This window comes from Motacilla alba, chromosome 9, assembly GCF_015832195.1.
Source record: "Motacilla alba alba isolate MOTALB_02 chromosome 9, Motacilla_alba_V1.0_pri, whole genome shotgun sequence".
Taxonomy (NCBI): Eukaryota; Metazoa; Chordata; class Aves; order Passeriformes; family Motacillidae; genus Motacilla; species Motacilla alba.
In genome coordinates, this window is record NC_052024.1 from 22,055,836 (window position 1) to 22,076,952 (window position 21,117).

At 42.4% G+C, this 21,117-nt stretch overlaps 1 protein-coding gene across 5 annotated transcripts in view; it reads right to left on the reverse strand.

The window, feature by feature from the left end:
• Positions 1 to 21,117, reverse strand: part of LOC119704495 (multiple epidermal growth factor-like domains protein 6) — a 191,808-nt gene that overhangs the window by 81,559 nt on the left and 89,132 nt on the right. For all 5 annotated transcript variants that reach the window (XR_005257979.1, XM_038145846.1, XM_038145847.1 and 2 more), the window contains exon 5: positions 8,339 to 8,461. Coding sequence is in view for 4 of the 5 variants with exons in the window: in XM_038145846.1 (XP_038001774.1) it covers positions 8,339 to 8,461 (123 nt within the window). In the remaining variant the exon portion in view is untranslated. The remainder of the gene's footprint in view (positions 1 to 8,338; positions 8,462 to 21,117) is intronic.

Here is a 21,117-nt window from a genome sequence, read left to right on the forward strand (position 1 = left end):
ATCAGATGGCTCATAAAATCCACAGGCATTTCAATAATAATAAAATAAAGAAAAAGAGGGAGTTCTATGAGGTGTCCAGGTGAAGAACAGTATTAAATGCTCCCAAAGAGGAACACAAACACCGCTCAGGAGCTGTGCTCTTTCCCGTCCCCGTACCTGCCATCAGTTCTTGTTTACACAGCCTGTAGGCAAAGCTACAGAAAAAGCTGTAGCCACCCTGCACAATACCCTCCTCTGAAAGGCAAATGTGCACATTTTTCCTCTCACAATTTCCATTTAAAGTACGAGTTTAAGGTTTTTCTAAGCCTTGCCTCTCCACACAAGAATAATTCAGCTGCAATTTGCATTTTCGATGTGCTCGAAATGAACACCAAGATGACTCATGTGCTGTTTATAAGATGCCTGTATTTGCTGGCAAATACCTTGCTACAAACAAGCTATAATTTAAGTATTCAAAAGTCTTGCTTCTGCATAAAATTACTACTACGTGCAATTTTGGAGACCATGACCAGAGCTTCAATTTCAGGCTTGCAAAGCTCTTCCTACACAATGATTCTTAAAAGTACGAGTGGATTTTCTTCTCTGATAACAGCAATCATTGTATCTCTGTAATTGCAGAAAAGATTACCTGGCTTTTAATTCACATTAGTCAGCTCCAACAATACTGTGCTTCTTTCCTTTCCTTCAAAATAAACTAATTATTGTCAATCAGCCCACTGGAATGTTAACATTCTCTATAACCTGCCTTTCAGATGTAGTCATACATGCAAAAAACTAGTTAATATAAACTAATCAGAGCCCTAGAAATATCTCAAAACATATTTGTACTGCAGTCTATCATTTTTTGTCACATTATTTCCAAACATTATCTTTCATCTGGACAACAACAGCCTTTTCATATAGCTCTATAATGCTTTTCATCTAACTATTCACAGCTCCTCCATTAATTAAAAGCATTGAGTCCTGAGTAATATGGCAAACATTGCAATACTTCTGAACTTTAAATGTTTTCATTATCAAAAGCTGATCAATACAGCTTTATGCATCCAGTGGTTTGGACAAAGAAAATTCCCCAGGGCAGTTTTTTTGCCCATGCCCAACTTTGTTGTGAGCACAAACTCACATCTGCAAAACCTGGAGTTGTCACTCAGGGAGGAACCACAGAGGGGGTGACAGCCTCTGTCCCCACACGTGCCACAACCTGAAGGACATTCCTTCCCAAGGATGATGGCAACTTGAGGTTCCTGCTCCATATTCGCTTCCAGCTGGTGGAGCTGGAGGAAGACAAGGTAGCTGGAAGGCTGGGGAAGCAATCCCAGTGCCGAGTCTATAATTGGCTGTGACGCACGGGGAGCCGCCAGCGCCATATGGCAGATGCCGTGGAGATGGGGCTCTGCGTGTGCTGCTACCTGTGACACCCTGAAACAAGCTTTCCCCTTCAGATCGGTGATCAATAATTCATCTGATAACTGGAATGCAAAGGGAAAAGGCGCCAGTTTTCCCTGGGGTACGGGCAATGCTGTGCTTTTTAAGAGACGCTGCTGCCTTGGAACGCGGCACAAGTTGAGCTGCAGGGAATGTGTGACATGGTGACAAGCTGCACTACACCTAACCCTGTGTTAGGTAGTGTTCTGACAGCGTACTAACCCTGTAGTCTGACATAACCTGAAAATTAAACTGCCAGTTCCATGGTTTGTTTATGTAAAAGGCTGTTATTAAAACGCTGCAGCTGAATTAAGCGTTCAGAGGCAAAAATCCAGGCACCAAAAAACAAGCTCCGTGGAGAAAAAGAGATTTACCAAGATTATCTGGAAATAATCATTGAATCCTTGAAATATAAGTGGTCCCAGTCTTCCCCAAAACTCAATGGCTTTTGGGTAAGACTCCTTCCACTGTAACTTTGGAGCCTTGGATTAGGATAACAATACCCTTGACCCAACTGGTGCGCATAAAACTTCTGCTTAAAAAGTGACTGCAAACTGACTCAGCCTGTTCTCAGCTCCGATGGATGAAAACACGTACCCAGGATAAACGAGCTCAGCCTCCAATGGCAGCGCTCACTTTGGAGGGAGCTGTCATAACTGTGAGCCTGTCTACCCCGAGGGATGGCAGATGTGAGAACCTGGGTGGCTCAGCTCGCAGCCGCCTTTGTTCCGTGTGTGAGGGAGGAGCAGGGAGCTTTCAGCAGCAACCACGCAGGAATTGGGAAGAAACTAAAACAGGGCAATTAAAATTCAACAATAAATCGATTATCAGAGCATCAGATGCTCTTCTCGGCCCAGACCGACACAGAAATGCTCTGAACCAGGTGGGAAGTGTCTGCTCTGGCCCGAGCAATTTGTCCCTTCCCTGGCTGAAGAGAAACAGACACAAAATGCTGGGCTTTGCTGAGTTTAGTATTCAATGTATCTTAATAAAATCGAGAAGGTTTGTGCAGCTGGGTGGTTTTTGCCGAGGAGGGCTCACAAAAAGCGAGGTGACTGCCCAGAGCAAGCCACTGTCAGCCTGGAATGAGCCCCCAAAACTCAGCTCGAGCTCCTGCCTGCTCAGGCTTGCCAGGAATCAGCACCCAGGTAATTAATTTAAAAAGTCCAATAAGCTGAAGTCAGTATTACCCTTACTACGACTGTGTTGTCATTTTTCCTACTTATTTGGAGGGCTTTTTTTGCTGTGGAACTACCAGGAATAGACAAATGCAGACAGATGACACAATTTGCCTGGGAGAGTGTAACAGCTCCACGTATCTATTGATCCCAGCTGGATCCAGCACAGCATGGGAGAGCACGAGGGAGGTCAGAGGAACAACCTCCAACCATCATTTCTTCTCAGAGAAATGCCTGAAATTGAGAATTCCAAAAGAATGACTTGGGAGTGGAAATAAAATTAGATTCCCCATCAAGTTTGCAAATGTAGAACATCTCCAGCAGTTTTTGCCCAGAGCTTCTCTGCAGCCATGCACAAAAATCACACAGTCCTCCTGCCTAAATCCAGCAGTCTCCAGAAAACCACAGAACTCTGAGTGCACAATGCCAAACAGTGTTTATAATGCACAATTAATCCCTAATCTCACTTAATACAGTTCCCTCTATAAGATAAGTAGGGGAACCCTATTTTTTTTTTAAATTTCCAACTGGGATCTGAAATCAAAAGCAGTTATTAAGCTTTTTACTCAAGACTAAAAATAATGATTTGACAGGTAGGAGCAATCATAATTAACACTTAAGTGTAAAAACAGATATTGCTTCTTGTTGAATTCACTTCAAATATAAGGCATTTACCAATATTCTGGATGTAGAAACTAATGGAGAAGAAAATATTTACTCTTCACCCCCTCTTGGCAGATTACTGTGAGTTTTTTATACTTTGAAACATAAATACTTGAAATTATCTGACTTAGCTCTAAAAACCCAAGCTGGAGTCCCAGGATACCTGAGAGCCACTAAAAATAGGTTTGGAAAATCAGAAATTAGGCTTTACCTCCTCTCCTCTTACAAGTCTTTTTCTTTTGCCTATTGCTGCAAAATCCCAATACCCTGAAATGCCTCAATTATCCAGATGGTTCACCCAGGGTCTGCTGAGGTGATGAGGTGGAGTTGCCCATTCCCCTCACTCTAAGAGGCAGACATTAGGTGGACAGAGTAATTCAGTTACAGATAATTAGATAATTGTGAAAGTGGATTTATTTCCTTGTCGCAGGACAAGGTCTTGAAATAGAGGAAGATGAAGAGGGTTGGGTGGCTTCACCTCATCTGAGGGTGCCTTCACTTGAGTTCTGTAAGATTTGAGTGCAGCTGGTCTGGTACTTGCTGCATCTGGAATAAGAACTGGTACTTTTTGATATTTGTAAAATATATTCTCCTTGTTCTCCTTCTGCTGAAGTATTCCTGGCAAAAAGTACCTCAGCGTCATGGCCTGCCAACAATGTGGTGAATCAAATGCAACTCTTAGAGTTAAGATCATGCAAAAGCATCCTGAATCCTTCCAGTAGACTAATTTCTTCTGCTCTAATAAAAATTAAATAAATATAATTAAAAGTGCCATGGCGTTTTTCTCCAAGTGCATGGTATTATGTCCTTCAGTTTTTTATCGCAGGACATGGCAGACACCTGCACATTGATTTGTTGGGCAGGAAAAACTGCCCAAATGCAGAATTAGCATTTGTTCTCTTCAATAAAACCAGAATTTGACAAGAATAAGTTGTATTTCAGACCTTATTATCTTAATAAATGCTGCCACCATATTAATAAACACTTTCTTGCTCTCAGACATGTCCCTCAGTATTCCTTTTAGCCCACCAACAACTCTTCCAAGGCAACAAAGAGTGTTTGGAGAGTCCCCCCCTGCCCGGGGACCCGGCTCCAGCAGTGACCCCAGTGACTCCTCCATTTCTGGGGTAACCAGTGGTGGCCCTGGCACAGTCACACTCTGGCTCTGGAGGCAGCTGCTCCCAAAGTTCCCCTGGCAAAGGTCAGGAAAGCTGCCAGAGCTCCGAGGTTTGACTGGGACCCCCAGGGATGGGGTTACAGCCATTGCAATATCACTCTAATCAACCAAATAGGAGCTCCTTTCCATCAACACTTAATCACAGGACTTCACTTGTCTCAAAGTTCCTGCAGTTGCCTTGACAGATGAGAGCACAATAATATAAATAAGAAATGACAGTTTACCAAAGAAGGTTAACATAAGGTCATGACCTTTTTCTACTTGACTTCTGCAGCTTATTCATGTGTGAAAACACGCTTTTGTAGCTGTAGCCTCAGCATCCCTTACAGATCTGGACTTGTGCCAACAACTGAGCTTTAAAATTACCATTTAAAATACCATTTTAAATGGTATTTATGTTCAGAAAATACCATTTCTGCATTTTGCGATGCTCGAGTAGAGCTGCTTTGCTTCAGAATAAAAATATGAAATGAGGATATCTCTGCATTTCACAGCCTATCTCACTGACACAGTGGTGCCTCTGCTCCACAAACAAGGAGGTATTGGGCACACACCCATTCCTGCTCCCTTCCTCAGACCAGGTCACACCTTTCTGACAAACCCACCCCTGCCCAGGCTGCCCCGGGAACAGCACACGGATGCACAGGGCACAGCATCAGCCTGACAGTCCTACACTGGTAAATGTCAAATATTAATTTGTCACATTATTTGTGCAGTGATTTAAAGCCAAATCCTGTCTCATCATTCATTTCCATCAGGCACACGAGGAGCGGGAGGGAAGCAGGAGCTTTCTGTCACAATCTGAAATGCCTGCGCCAGGAGCTGCCAGGAAATATTTCTCTGTCAGAGAAGCAAACTGGAGTTCTGAGCATGAAGGCTGGAGAGTGAAAGCTGCAGTACAACATGGACATAATTAGCTTTGAAAGGCTAATCAGGTCACTGCTCTGGCTGGCATTTCTATGGATGTGCACAGGCCTCCAGCTCATCACATCTTACCTCTCCATACGAGTATCCCTCACCAAAGTGAAGTGAGACCTTACAAATTACATAACTCTGAATGACATATCCTGCCAAAAGAATCCCCAAATAGCCAGGAAAGATCCCTACAAATAGCCAGGAAATATCCCTACAGCCCTTGGAATGAGGGTAGACCCCACAGTACAGGTCTGTGCTGCCCAATCTTCCCCAATTGGATCCAACCAGCCACACAATCACTCAAGAAATAAAAGGTTTAACCAAAGCTGATGGCAATAACTATTTTAAGATTATCCCACCTATTTCATGCTGCTGTCTTGTGCATATTCATGGAGCCTTATGTCTTGTACACACCTTTGACACCTTAGAAGGTGGAGATCTTGAGCATTGTCAGCTCATTGAAGCTGTGAAATTAGGCCTTTGGGTCTCCAAAAAAAAATTCCTCATAAACCCCCAGCAATGCTTGATCAAAACAGCAGCGCTCTTCAGTACATTGTTGGTTAGTGAATTTTTATCCACTTTCCCTTCCTTAGCATTAAACAGCTACAAATGGCTAAAAAAAATATTTCTAAAAACCCAACAGTTCTTTCCTGACATCTTTCCCTTTTGTCAGAAGGATGCTCTATTTTGTTTCTGAAAAACACGATCAATCTTTCCAGCAATAATGACTCTCTGAATAAGATCTGTGCTACTTCCACGCTGCTTTTCTAACAATACACCTTATTTGTACCTTGGCTTAGGAAAAAACCCTGTACACTGATCGATCATTGCAGGCACCAGTGAAATAAAACCAGCCACGAGACAAATAATGGGAGCAGAACACTTGTGCACATCTATTTAATGCCTGAGTTTAGACTAAGGGGTAACATAAAGCACAATGATGCTATAAAGGCAGAAAGAATGGAACAACCCAGAACAACAATAAACTTGATTCCTCCAAAATCACTGGTTAACCTCAATGAGGAGCTGTTTTGCTCCTATCTGCAAAAATGCCTCTTTTGAGCAATGCAGAGGCATTAATAAAACCCCAGTTCACGCCCTGGAAGTCCTTCCAGCAGCACTCAGTTTTGTTGGAGAGCTCACTTTCCCTTCACCAGCCACTGAGTTACTCGTATTGTACCACCCAATGGCCAGAAGTTGGCTGAAGCTGGCCTCCTTGCAGGTCAGTACAGCCAAATTCTGTCATTGTCACCTCTGCAAAAATTCAACTGTATTTAGTGGCACCGCCACACTCACTCTGTTTTATGACTTGAGCGCTTCCAGTTCATTGTGTTTTTCCATTTTTGCCGGAAGATTTCAAAAAAAATGGCCTCAAACCAGCTAATAATATATTCACCTGCAAATCCTGGTCAGATAAAATACAGTACAAAAATGAAATACCTTAAACTCTGTTTGAGTTCTTAAAGACTGTCCAAAGGCTTGAATTTAAAGTGTACTTTAAAAACTGAATTGTGCAGAAGGAACCCTAATTTGACTAACTTATTAAAATAAGACTAGTCTAAAGGAAAAATGACTCCTGCATGCTAAGGATGAGTAGGACTCCTGCTTTCAAAAACCTTGGGGTTTGGACCACTTTTATACACTGAAAGCAGTAAGCAGGCATCAAAACACAGACCTGTGCACTGGTCCAAGGACATATTGCCAGCCAGTCCCCCAAAGAGGCAAGAGAGGTGAAGCAGCAGGGATCTGTGAATCATAAATGATATTCCTGGGCTGAGCTCTCCAAAAGCCAAAGTGAAAACATGGAGGACCATAGTGAAATAATTCAATCAAAATAACATAACCATCTACAGCTTATTTCCATTGTCAAGGTGGATCTCAACTGACAGGCTGGCTTAGAAAATAATTTTATTGTCTTTTAGTGAAAAGAGGGGTGCAGACAAATAAATTATAAAGTTAGGATAAATCATATGACCACAGACAAGAAACACAGTGCTTTAGCCAAGTCTTAAAAAGGAGTTGGACAATGGTAAAATGAAATCTTGGAAGAAGGGAATTTGTGAGACCCTATGCAATGGGAAAAGCCAGAGAACACAGTTTCTTGTAAGAGGATGATAACACAGTTCATGAAAAGCTGCCCTGAGATTAAAAAAATATCATCACTGATGGATTTACTGCAGCACTGAAATGCAGGGGAGGTGCAATCCAGGTCCACAGCAGAGCACACCAGGTGCTGTGGCAGCACGTCCCTGCTACCTGTGTCAGGGGAGAGCTCAGGATGAAGGAACTGCTCTGGCCTGGAGTACAGCACAGCTTGGGTACCTCACACCTGGCCTTCTGCAGCACCTCGTGATGGACAAAATGCAGTGACTGTAGGTCAGCACATCATCTAGGCTTGTTTACACCCACTCTGTTTGCCGGTGAGACTTTAGGAAGTCTGACCATAATTCACTATGTGTTCCAACACATTAAGTTTTTGCATAAGAACGAATTTTACCCTATAATGCACTAACTAGACTTAAATTTCCCTTAGGAAAAAGACAAATGGGTTTACATAGCATGTGGTTTTAAATCCTTTTTTATTCAGTTAATCTCTAGCTGTGGAATTGTGATTGAAATATGAAAATGTATGTGTATTTTCTGATAAGAACCATTTTGCTTAAGAGAGAGATGAAATATTATCAAGTGTATACACTTTCTTCAAGTTTTTCAACTGATGACGGAAATCCCATAATCAGAACATGGCACAGCCAATCCAGGTTAAGCGATAACATTTTTTCCAACAAAATAAAACAAAACCCCAACCCTTTGAAGTGTTCTTACAGTTACATCTTCATAATCCAGACATGAGAAGATCTGCGCTCTCGACAACTCTGAGCACACGCTCTTCAGCTGGCTCCACATAAAAGCCAGCATTTCCTGCCCCTTCCTAAGTCTGCTGATTCCTTAATAGCAGTGAGACATGGTAAGAAAGCATTACCTGCACAGGATTTTCCATCTTCCCCCAGCCTGTGGCCAGCTGGACACTTGCAGTGGTAGCTGCCGATGGTGTTGCAGCAGCGGTCGTGGCAGCCGCCGTTCCCCGTGGTGCACTCGTTGACATCTGCCAGCAGAAAGCACAAGACACCAGTGAAGAGTGGGCACTGACCACCTGAAGGTCTAAGGACAGTCATGTCTGACTGATGTGAAAAAATGAGAAAGTTTCTGAGATAACCAGCTCGGGACCCTGAAGCAACCCCAGGAGCAGCAACTCCTGGCTACGGCGCTGAGCCCCTCCACTCAGCCAGGCTGTGCCAGGGGAGGTTTACACTGGGTACAACAAAACATTTCTTCATTGGAAGGGATGTCAAGCACTGGAACAGGGTGCCCAGGAAGGGGTGGAGTCACCATCCCCAGAGGGATTTTAAAGACAGATATCATAGAATCATTACAGTTGGAAAACACCTCTGAGATCCTCGAGCCCAGCCATGAGTGGCACTTGGGGACATGGTTTAGAGATAGGCTTGGCAGCACTGGGTTAATGGTTGGACTCAGTGGTCTTAAAGGTCTTTTCAACCTAAAAGATTCTGTAATTCTAAGAGTTGCAAGGGTGGGATTTTCCTCCTCCTCTTCTATTCAAGGTGAGTGCAGAGCCCACCTGGCTCTGGCTGCAGGCTCTACCCAGCTTGCCAACTTTCAGCTCTGGAACCACCTCTACACAGCCATTTCCAGCAGCCTCACTTGGGTATTAGGTTGCCTCTAGAAGCAGTGGCAGAGATGAGAAACCTCTGAAAGATGGTAGAATTTTAAATCAGTTATGGTCCTGCTTTCTGTCAGGTGCTGTTATCTACACACCTGACTTATTCACCTTGCAAGCTGGTGTTTTCCTGCATGCAAAATAGAACTTTACACATTACAAATGAAGAACATTAAAGGGCTAAATGAAAAAATAAATAAGTAAATAGACAGCCAGTGGCAGAGAAAAAAATCAATAGCAAAGACATTCACTTACACACCAACTTAAATACCCTGCATAAGAAATTTCAAAGAAATATGATAGAAACCACCAGGCCAGCAGTGCTGCTCTGCTGAACAGGAGCAGAGACAACAAACAGTTTGGAGGTAATTTCCAAAATAGAAAATTTGTTCAAAGGGGATGGTAAATTTAAAAAGCCCAGCAGGTATTTGCTGCACTGATTCCATGCACGGTGACCTTGGGAAATTCCTTCTCGCTCACTTTGCTCTCTGCAGTGTTCATGTCCCACACACATCCAAGTCCAGCAGTGCAAGGGCAAGCAGAGATGGACCTGTGTGAAAACAATGGGCTCTGGGGAGCTTGGCTTCATTTTCTGGGCAAATGTCTTGATCTGCCTTGGTGGCAGAGCTGGGGCTGAGGGGACATGCCACCTCCTCAAAGCCCAGGCTGAGGGTGCAGGTGAGAGATCTGACAGGCTTTTGGCACTGGAAGGGTGCTCACACTGCTCTCAGGTGAGCAGGAAAGCCAGGAGGAGGAGAAGGATTAAACAGCAGAAGGTAAGCATCATCATGACTGTAAAAACCACAGGCAGTTACTTCGTATTAGTGGCACTCCTCATCCCCAAGGGAGAAATGAGGCTTTTAAAAAAAAAAACTATTTAATTAGTTTGTAAAGAAAAATCATAAAAAAAAAAAGAATTTCACATTCATGCAAGAGAGGTGAAAGCCTTTCAACTGCAACCCTTTGGTGTTAAAGACTAAGATTTACCAAGGTTTGTTAGTTCTTTGATGAGCTCAAGTTTCACTTGACTGGTTCATTTCTGATCCTGGCTAAAAGCCACAGGTTAAAAGAAATTTTTGAGGAGGTTTCAGACTATTAAAAGGCTAAAAGAAAAGTGTATCAAGAAACACCAACTTTTGCTAAAATGTAGCTGAAGAGGCACAAATCCACTAAAATCACCTCATTTCTCTACAGCTTTAGATTCAACACAATGACCAACAAAATGATAATTTCTTTGTCCTCGGTGGTAATGCAAAAACACTGGCAGGCTATAAAGAAATAAAACAAAATTCAGTTATCCCAGAGCTACACAACAAACCAGTTCCTAACTCGCGTGAAGCCAACGAGGCTCGATTTCACGGGAACGCGGTTTCAACAGAAACTTTTCCCGGAGAAAAACACTCACCCCCCTCCTCCTCTCCAAAAACAAACGGCACCAAAATAACAACGTGCATCTGCTCGCTTCTCCTCAGCAAGAGATGGGGAGAACATATGACAGGAGACAGATTTTGGATGTGTTCCTCCAAGCTCTGGGAGGAGGCACACGAGCGCTCGGTGCTGCGCGGAGAGCGGCACGCGGCCCCTTCCGAGGGATTTACTTGATGTGCATCGTGGTGATAAACAGTAACAAGCCACAAAATAACCCAGCTCCACAGCTTTGACTTCTATTTGTACTAACAGGATTGAAAACGAATAAAATCTCCTTGCTCTTTTTATTTTTTTTAAACTAAATTAAGGGAAGAACTGCTTTATTCTTTAGAACCCACAATGCTACGTGACCTCCTGGCGTAAAATATTGACTGGGTGAGTGGTCTAGGATCTACAGCCTGATTTATTAACACCAGTGTCTATATTTTGAACCAAATTATTGGAACAAAACCTTTCTAACTGAGGAGCTCATCATTATCCCCTTGATTTCACCAAGGTATAATCCATTCAGAAGTGTACAGTGCTGTTGCATGCTAATATATAGGAAGTTTCTCCTTTGACTGCAGACTGCTCCTCTTAGCAATTAAAAATATTTTTCTTCCTTGTTCAGCATAAAATGTTGTGGTCCAGCTATTGGTGCTGTATAACTGAAAACCTCATTTCCTCCTTCTTCTAACCCCACCTTCTTAATGCTCTGTCCAGGATTTCTTTGTCTCTGCCTTAATATTTGTTTTCATCTTTTGATGAAATATTTTCATGCATTTCTGTGCAGCTTTTTAAACCAGAAACCAAACACTCTTTTGTTGTACTCACAAAACCTGACTTACTATCTCCATGTGCCTTTAAAACAAACATCTTATTTAAAGCTAATCATCATAAAATAAACTATGATTTAATTTCTGAGTTAAGACATCAAAAAAAATTTGATACAGCTTTATCAGAGAGCAATCACACTAGAAGGAATACACTGAGTAGGAATAAATCTCCCAGTTTTAGCCCTAATACTATGAAAATTTGCTCTCTAAGCATCTGCATCCTTCACTGTCCTGTCTCCTCTTCAAGACTTCCCCACTGCCTGCTCTCTGCCAAGCTGCTTTCTGCAACTCCATAATAAAGGTCAGATGTTGCCTCAGTCCAAAGAAGCACAAAAATAAATGATCAGAATGTGAAGTAATAAAGAATGTGTTTTACATTTGTAAAAGGCCGGGTCATAGAGTTTTTACAAGCCACAATCAGCTGTTCCAGATTCCTGAAACAGAGTAGTCAGGATTTTAAAATCTGATTACAGCTTTGCCACTGAAAAAAGAGGAAAGTTAAAATACACTCAACAAAAACAATTCTGTCAAATGATAAATTTCTGTCTGCTTTCCATATTCAATGTCACTCAAGGTCGCAAATATATTTTGCCTTTTGAATAGTGAACAAAATGACAGAAAATTTCTGACACGTAACAAGTCTGCCACGTTAGGTCTGACAAAAGTTCAATGTTATCAAGCCTATCAATCCATCTGTAATGACATGCTGTAGGCACTTCAAAAAAAAAAACAACAAATGTGATGTTTTCTACAGCAATGTTTCACATTTATTTATAGAGCCAATGTTGCAATACAAAAACATTATCCATGGGACATACTGGATGTGAGCCTTCAATCTTGCCATGGGAAAAATAATTGAAAACACCTTGCATCTAGATTAACTTGATATTAACTTTATATATGATCTGTCTAGCATATATGTGTGGGGAAAAAATGCACAATATATTTTAAATCCAGTAGTATGTTAAAATATGGATTGTTGACATGTGCCCATGTCCCACACTCCCTGCACTCGTGGTATTATAGACAGAACTATGTGAAAAGGTGTCTTTTCTCCAAAAATCCTAGAAAATACTTGGTATGGAAGGGAACATACCTTTTTTTCAATGAAGCAGACCTTTGCACAATTAACCCTGCCTAGGAGCTACATGCTAAATGGAGAAAGACAATTCTAATCCCTTCACTTCTCTGTTCTTGTTAATGCTATTCCGTCTGAAAATGTCACACATCCTCAGCTCCAGGGAAAACAGCCCTTCACCAAGTTTTTATGAAAATGTAGGTGATTTCAGATTTCCTACAAATAAATGAAGGCTTTATGTAAAAGCAGACACTGGACGAAGTGGGTTTCATTGGTAATTCCAGCTTGAAATCTAACAGCAGTGACCTGCTCTATCACTAGCTCTCAAAAGTAGAAAGCAGATGAAGAAAAATCAGTGTGAGAAGCAGAAATAGGTGTTGGCATCAGGGCAGAAGTCTCCTCTCAACTGAGCTGCTGGTGAGGGGTCTGCACCTGGAGCTCAATTCAGCATCTGCAGACCCAGATTTGGGTCTGAATATTCCCCAGCTCTGCAGGGTCTGCACCTGGAGCTCAATTCAGCATCTTTAAAATCCAGTGAGGGATTAAACCTGTCCTGAGCACAGGACTGGCCAGAGCTGGGCAAGGAGACAGCACCTGCAATGAGAAGGGGCTCAGCTCTGCAGCAGGAAAACCATGAAGTGAAAGACCATCTAATTTTGGCATTTTGTATGTTTAGATCAGTGGAATCCAGCAGTTAACTCTACAGCTTAAGGTATTTTTATTTTCCCCATACAACAACTTTAATGCCATATTCATCAATACAAAGACTAATTTTTAAGATAACCAAAGGAATCTCATAACTGCCACACAGTATTTAAAACCCATTTCCCAAGGTCTCTGTATTTATCAGCTGCATATGAGCATTAACTTTATTCATTTAAGGCAGCCACAAGCAGATTTGCCATGTGGGTGCCCAGTTTTGGGGCTAACCCATGCTCTGACCCGTGAGCCACTGACTCCAGCATGTCAGAGCTCCCTGGACTTGAAATAAATCACTGAAGTGGAATAAAATCTGTAAAATCATTGCCATTGTTACTGCAATCCTGCCTGAACAAAGCCCACCAGCACGGAGCAAGGAGGTGATTTTGATTAGTTTAAAAGCGTTAGGGAACACACCCTGCTTCAATCAGGGGTCACAGCAACCACAACACATTTATTTAGAGGGAAGACAATATTTCATTAACAACACTTGGGACCTTCTCCTGAAGATTATGATGAAGACGGGCTGATTTCAGGAATCTAAATGTTAAATATCTTTCAGAAAGCAGTTTGGTTCCTCTGTCTAACAGGCACTGGCAGCTTTTATAGCAATTTAGAGATGTAAATTCCTAACTCAGAAAACACAAATGCTGTTGGGCAAAATAAACTAAACTAAACCAAACCCTCATAATGGTTAGGATCAAAGTCTAAAAATAGTTTATCATGTGCACCTCAAATGCTTCTATATGCATGCTTTAGTATATCTGAGTGCCTGGCACACAAAGGTGTAGAACTGCAACTATCTTACAACTTGCTTTTATAAGGAGGTATTATAGGCAAGTGTCTGCAAATCACAATGCCCATTTGACAATTTCTCATACATTGATCTAAATAATTTGATTCAATTTTTAAAAAACACTGAAGATCCAAAAAAAAAAAGTACCTCCTTAAGTTTTAGACACTGCTTTTGTTATTTTTTAATTACAGCTTGGATGGTCTGCAACCAAAACCATATGTCCAAAAAATCCTGAAACCTGAGAAAGTCCATTTGAACTTTAAAGGCCACTCACTGCTACAATGCAATGTAACTCACACGAGCACACATGCAAGTATATCAAAATTACACATACACATAATGTAATGAACAAATGCACTGGACAGGCTGCCAGGCACAACACTTGCACCCCAAAGACTGCATTTGTCTTTTGGTTTCCTGCAGCAAGCTTTGCAGCAGTTGTCTCTGAGCAGTAATTGTCTCTAAAACATAAATTACATACATCACTTCCAGCACTAACCATAAATTATCCGCCTGAATAGCAAACAAAGCTGCTCGTTCTGATAGTCAGCGCAGCCCTGCCCGGCTATTGATTAAGCACTCTCAATGCTTTATTAGGTTTTCTTCCCCCACAAAGTCAATACCAGGATGAATATTTCTTCTTGGGCTGTTATGAAGCATCGTAAATCTGAGTCATTATTAACAAGCACCTGATTAGTGGAGCAAACTTATGGGAGAGTTTGGCACAGGCTCCTGGAGCCTCACCTCCCTGCAAACACCCATCACTGCCACTGGCCCTGCTGGCAGCTGTGGTCCTTGTGCTTCCACAAGTTATCACCTCCTTTTTCCAATTTTTTTTTTTTTAATTAAAGAAATTACTGCTGCACTCATTGCTCTTTACCCCCATGTCACATTCCCATATGCAGAAAGCATCCATCCCATAATGAGTATGTGCATGGCCCCTGTTCCCCAGGGATGGGGGGCTTTGCCATGGTTTGCTTTCTTTTCTTATTGTGGCACTAAAGCATTTCATTTAATTCAACTTAGATGCAAAACCAAAAGCAAACAAAGCTCCTCGTTAAACATACTTAGCCAGCATTCATTTCTCCTTATTAAAATCATCATCTGAAGGAAAAAAAAAACCAAAACCAAACACTTTCATCAATCATTTGCACTTGCTTGCATTAAGAACAACTCCTTTGAAGTCAGAATAAAATCCTGTGGGGGGAAAACACACGCTCAGAGTTGAAATAGGTGAAACCACAAGCTCCTAAAGCCCAAGGTGCTGCTGTGTTAGAATGGACCTGTAGCTCTTCTTGTGCCACTACAGAGAACACTCTGTACCTGCTGCAGGTACAGAGATGGCCCCTTCCACCCCAAGCTCTCCTACACTGCAGACCAGACTCAGTTCTGAAACTGGCACTTAAAATTCCTATTAAAATCTCTTTCCCTGGTCACGGCAGTCCTCCATGGCCATATACATGCCTGCTCACTTCTTAAAATTTTTCTTCTTTTTTATTCCTAATGTCCTGCACATTGATGACATTTTGCAACTACTTCCAAAACCAAGCTGTTACATGAAAAAACACCAGCTTTGATATCTTTTGATATCTTTCTCTTTAGCATTCTGTCTCAAGCAGGAGCTATTTCCTAGAAGTGCAATGCAGAATGACCTAGATCATGCCCGAAGTTTTCCTCTGTTCACTAAATAGCACTAAACTGAGAGGTGGAGCTGGGAGAAGGTCTGTCAGAGTACAACGAAACCCTGTAATGGTGCTCATTTTTAAACTATGTTTTCCCAGCCAAGGTATGAATAATGCAACCAAACAGCCCAGAACATCTGAATAAAGCAACAGCAGCCTAGCGGATGCTAATTGGCAGCAATTGGCGCTGATTGTGGAGTGCGGCTGGAGCTGTGATTACAAACAGAGCTGACGCAGCCAGCCCAAGCCTCAAGTACTGCTGCTGCAATTAAAGATATTTTATCAAATTAGACAAGTGTTTGCCTTTCCCTGCTATGATGGTTATGAGCAAAACATAAGAGAAAGCCTTGCTGGCGGCGCGGAGCCTTCCCCATCCGCAGAGGTGAGTTTCTTTCTGCTTTGACTTTTTATGCCACAAAATGGAACCCTTTTAGAAAGAATTCAGGGCTCTGCAGTGCCATCCTTAAAAGCCCTTGCTTTTGTCTAGAAGTGCTTTTGCCCTAAAAATTCAGTCTCTTTGCAGTGTACCTGACTTCCAGCACCGACAAGTGCTGGTTATGCACACACAAACACTGAAAGGCTTTGAACTTCCCAAGTCTGATTTTACAATGTGAGCCCTTAGTATTTTTGCAGGCAGGTAAACACTCTTCAAACATCATTTCCAAGGCAGTGACTATCAGTGAGGCTTCAGGACTCTTAGCAACTGGATTGATGTTTTGAGTGCTAAACCCCAAGCACAAGCTCCACAGCTGACTCCAGCCAAGCCAAATCCTGGTGCCCAAAGGAGAGTTCACAAAATGCACCCTGAACTCCAGACATCCCTGAACCCTGCTGCCTTCTGCTTTCCTCAGGGAGGAAGTCACTAAACCACTTGGTCATGAACTAATGCTGGCTCTTTGCTAATATTTTCTGTTATCCCCAACTCTCCTCTCTTGCTTCTGGATCTCAAGAAAATTAACATGAACTTCTGCCTTTTCTCCAGCCTCCTGTAAACATCTATAAAGCAGGTCAGCAGAATTGAATTGAAAAGGATACAGAAAAAAATACAATGTGCTGTGTCCTTTCTGAAAGCTTAGCATTTACAGTATTTCTTACAGATCTCCATGAGAACAAAAAAAACCAAAAAACATCAAGGCTATGCAAATGCATGGAAGTTTTCAGGCCAAGACAGCTGGAGAGTGACAACCAGTGCCCTATAAAAGTGTGAATAACCTGAAGATACCCCTGGGTTAGCCAGTGCCAACATCTTCAGGACCAAACACAAGCTCAGAGACCATAGCACTGGCATGAAAAAGGAACAGCAAGGAAGCAAAGGCAGCACTTTGTGTACTCTGCTCAACCTGTACTTTTAAGGGATTTATTATGTCAGGTGTTATGAAGAGCATGGCACCGATCCAACCCAGCAATAACAAAAACCAGAGATAAAGATAGATGTGCACGTTGGTGCTGCCTTTGAGGCTCCCCAGGATGAAAGGTGAATGAACAATTTCAAACAGAATTAAATGCTTGTTCCAAGTAAAACCTGTAAGGATGGGTCAGATTCTACCAATTTAGTGGTGGCACACCATGTGCAACGTGGGGTGTTGAGAAGCTCTGCTGTAATATTACTTGAAAATCTACGTACAGCAGCAGTCTGAGTTTGTGACAGCAGGAGTGTGAGAGGATGAGCTCGAGCCAGCAGGATGCAGGAACGGGGAACTGAGGGCTGCAGGAACGGCTTATCTGGAAATCAGCTTCCAAACATTCAGGGAAAGGACACAAATCACAGCTTTAGCTTCTAGCTGCAGAAAAGACAACAAAGAAAAGTCCTGTCCGAAGTGGAGAATAAAGTGTTTACTCCAGCTTTGTCCCTGTCTTTACTCTGTCCTCAGTAGAACTCCTCAATCTGAGCAAGAGAATGTCTCCTTCTGTCTACACAAAATGTGGAATAAATGTCTCAAATCCGGTGTCCTTGTGTCCACTGTGGGACACTGTGTGTCCAACACTGTGGGAAAGGGACGCCTGAAGCACTCCACAACCAATTTTGGTGCTTCCATCCAGGACTGCAGGTGATGAGTGATGGTGCTGCCACAAGGGAACCCCCAAAGCAGAAAATGTCAAACCCCTCCCTGCCCACAGTCCCCTGTGCAGGACCAAAGCCCCGAGCCCAGAAGTTGCTGCTTAACCTACAAACAGGCTGAGTGCTACAACAGTATGGTCTGAGCAAGCTGACAAATTAGGCAGCTTAAATTTCAGGGCATTCCTATTGTAATAAGCCAGTTCCTTACAAACTGTGCTTTTTCATAATATAATTAACCCTAGCACTAAGCATGTGAGCAAATGAGTTCATTTTTCACATGAATAATGGAAACCCTTTTTTTCTTTTTTCTCTTTTCTTTTCCCAAAGCATTATGAGCAGAAATGAATATAAAAAATTTCTCAGCAGAGAAAGGATGATGAGTGCTGGCTTCTAGTTTAGAATAGGAATTCATTACAGAGATTTAAATGGAAGCTCCTATTTTCTTTCCTTATTTTTCTTAATATTTGTCCTTGCCAGTCTAATCCAAAACTTTGCTCATCATCAGATCTAGCCTGGGGTTAGATCAAACAGCCTGAAATGGGTTGAATTTCTCTTCCTTCCCATAGCCTCCTGAATATTCTCTCCCATCTTTTGTTTCCCATTTCTAGAAGAACTTTCTAGCAGTCCTGTGGGCAGAATTACTCACTGCCTGACAAAAATCCTGTGCTAACTTTAAATGTAAACTCACCCCACTTCCTACTACAGAAAATAACATTTATGTCATCATCCCCTGCGTGGCTGAAACACAAGCACACAACCAGGTCACTCCTTTACAAGAGACACAAATGGGAGCTGGTTATTCAGTTTACAGGAGTGTTAAACTGCAAGAACTGGCAGAAGTGTAAGGCACAGTCACTGTGCCTTCCAGAAACAGATCTTGTGTGTCAAGGGCAAAGGAACCCATGGGAAGAAAAAAAAAAAGAAAGATTAAATCCTCATCAGTTTAATTTGTAAAGAAACCCAAGGGAAGTCATTATTCCCAGAGACTCCATTGCCTGATTTGTCTTATGAATTCTTCCAACTTCTCTGACACCAACAGGTGCTCGTTAACTATTGCTTACTGAAATTGCTGCTGACTGCTCCTGCTGAAAGGGAGTCCCTTGAAAAGGCAAAAAATACCATTTAATACTGAACAGGAGCTAAATATTGCACAGGTCTGAATCCTGCTCATCAGAAACGGCAACCAGCATCCTTTAGCTGAAAGGAAATTCCCGCTAAGGAATTCATAAGGAATTCAACCAGGGCACTTAAGCTTGAATATGGAGTTACACCAAGCTTGAAAAAAGAGGGACGTACAAACCATTAACTTCCATGCAGATTTCACCAGTGACAAGCTTGAAGCACAGAACTGAAGAAACAGGATTTTCTCTTTCCAGTTAAATTAACAATGAGGAGCAGAGCCCAGCTGGGATTTCTCAGGGCCTTTCCCAGAAGGACAGAACAGCACAGAACCCTCCTCTACAACAAACAAATCAGGCCCAGCCTGGTGGGGTAAGCAGACACTCTGCAGAAGGAACAATTTGGCAGCCAGTTCCCTCAGCCTGAAACCAGCAGCTGAACCTGGGACCTTCCCTGCTCCTGCTCACACATGTGCTCACCACGTGTGCTGCTGCCTGAGCATGGGGAGCAGGCTCAGCCTCACACCCCAGGAATTCTGCTTATAAAAATATGGGATCCCAAGGTTTTTCCAACGGAGCAGTGTCAAAGGTGATCACAGGCAGAAATTAGAGGGCTGAAATTGTTAATCCTGCATGGCTGAAATTAATTCGTACCAGAGCAGGAAGAGTCAGTTTCATGTAACCCAAACTTCACATTCTGGTTCCCAACACAAACTCAATTTGCCTTCTAAATCTCTCTGGATGTCAGGCATCTGGTCTTGATGGAAAGCCATAACCCATTTTTTTCAGGGGGTATAACCAAAGAGAAATTTGCATTTATGTTTTCAGTGAGACATCAGTGTCTCGTCAGCTTAAATAATTTAAAACTTCAAAGTTACTACATGACTTGGTCTTTTTATATATGATCATTTTACACCTTAAAACATGCATTCCTCTACCTCTCTCCCTGCAAACAGCTGACATATATTTTCATGTTTCTCACTATTAACAAAGCGTGTACTGTAGTAAAATATTAACATCACACCACACTCCTATAAGATTGTTTGGTTTAGGATAACAAACTGTTTTTTTGACCAACGGTAAGGTCAAAGTATTAAAGTTAAATGTCTTAAACAGAACGTGCATTAGAAATAAACTTGAAGTTTTAAAGATCTATTGAAAATGTTCAAAAAATTAAAAACAGACAGCAAAGGGCAAACACTACAAGGAGAGAAAAATTCCAATAGGGCCAGAAGGCTGTGTAAAAATAAATACATTTTCAGCACACACTTGTGTGCAGCACACCTAACGTAGGCAAAGACAGTATGTTCCACAAACACATGTATTGTTTGGAGTATGAATCCTGTTTTCAGAAGAGTGAGGAAGTAAATCCACAAATATGTTTACCTTGATCTTTAGCTCACTCTTACAGACCACTCAGAGCATCTCATTTAACCAAAGCTCTTCAAACCCAGCGCTGCCAGCTCTTGAGCTGGTGGAAAAACAGTTGTACAACGCACGTCAGAGGGTCCAAGGCTGAACAGCCTGGCCTGAGCACATCGAGCCTGGCCTGGGCACCGATTAAAACCAAAATCTTTCCAGCTATATGAATAAAACACCCCCAAACCTGAGCAGCAAGGCAGGACTGCCGCAGCGCCGTGGCCGCGGGTCGATGCCGGTTCGCAGCTCAGGTTTCCACGTTCAGAATTCCACCCTTCAGTTCCAATCAAAAAAGAAATTCCTCACATTCAACCCAGGCTAATTACTTTTTTGCATGGAAGAGGCAGCCAAATTCACTGTGACGCAGAAAGGGAAAGTGTGATCTATGAGCAGAGTACATCCACCACAGCGTTATGGATGGTTCTGGAAATGCAGCCAGAAACAGACGTCGCTCCCAACATCGCCGCTGTTGCCAACAGTTACCACCTAATGTTGTCTGAGACACTGCAGCGATTTCGTGTTCAAAGGGAAAGGCAAAGCCTCTGGTGTCTCAGATCCCACGTTACTGCTGGCAACGGGGAGTTTTAACACCTGGAGGATATTCCTGCAGGAGGCAGCGATCGCCGTCCCCACGTGGGATGCGGCCGCTCCCTGCGCATCCCTGGGTTACTCAAAAAACAACAAACCACCCCAAAACCCCGAGAGCTGGCCTGAAGCTTTCTGCTGAAGGAATGAATTCAGCAAAATCATAAACTATTCCTCAATTACAGGATACTCCAGTTATTAATTTCACTTTTCTGCACTGCCTCTTTGTCCCAGCCAGGAGTGTAAAATGATTCATTTTACTAGATACTTTTACCTCCTAATTTTACTAAATACTTGAATCTCTTCTCCAGGATACCTGCATCATGACCACTAACAAACAGTCA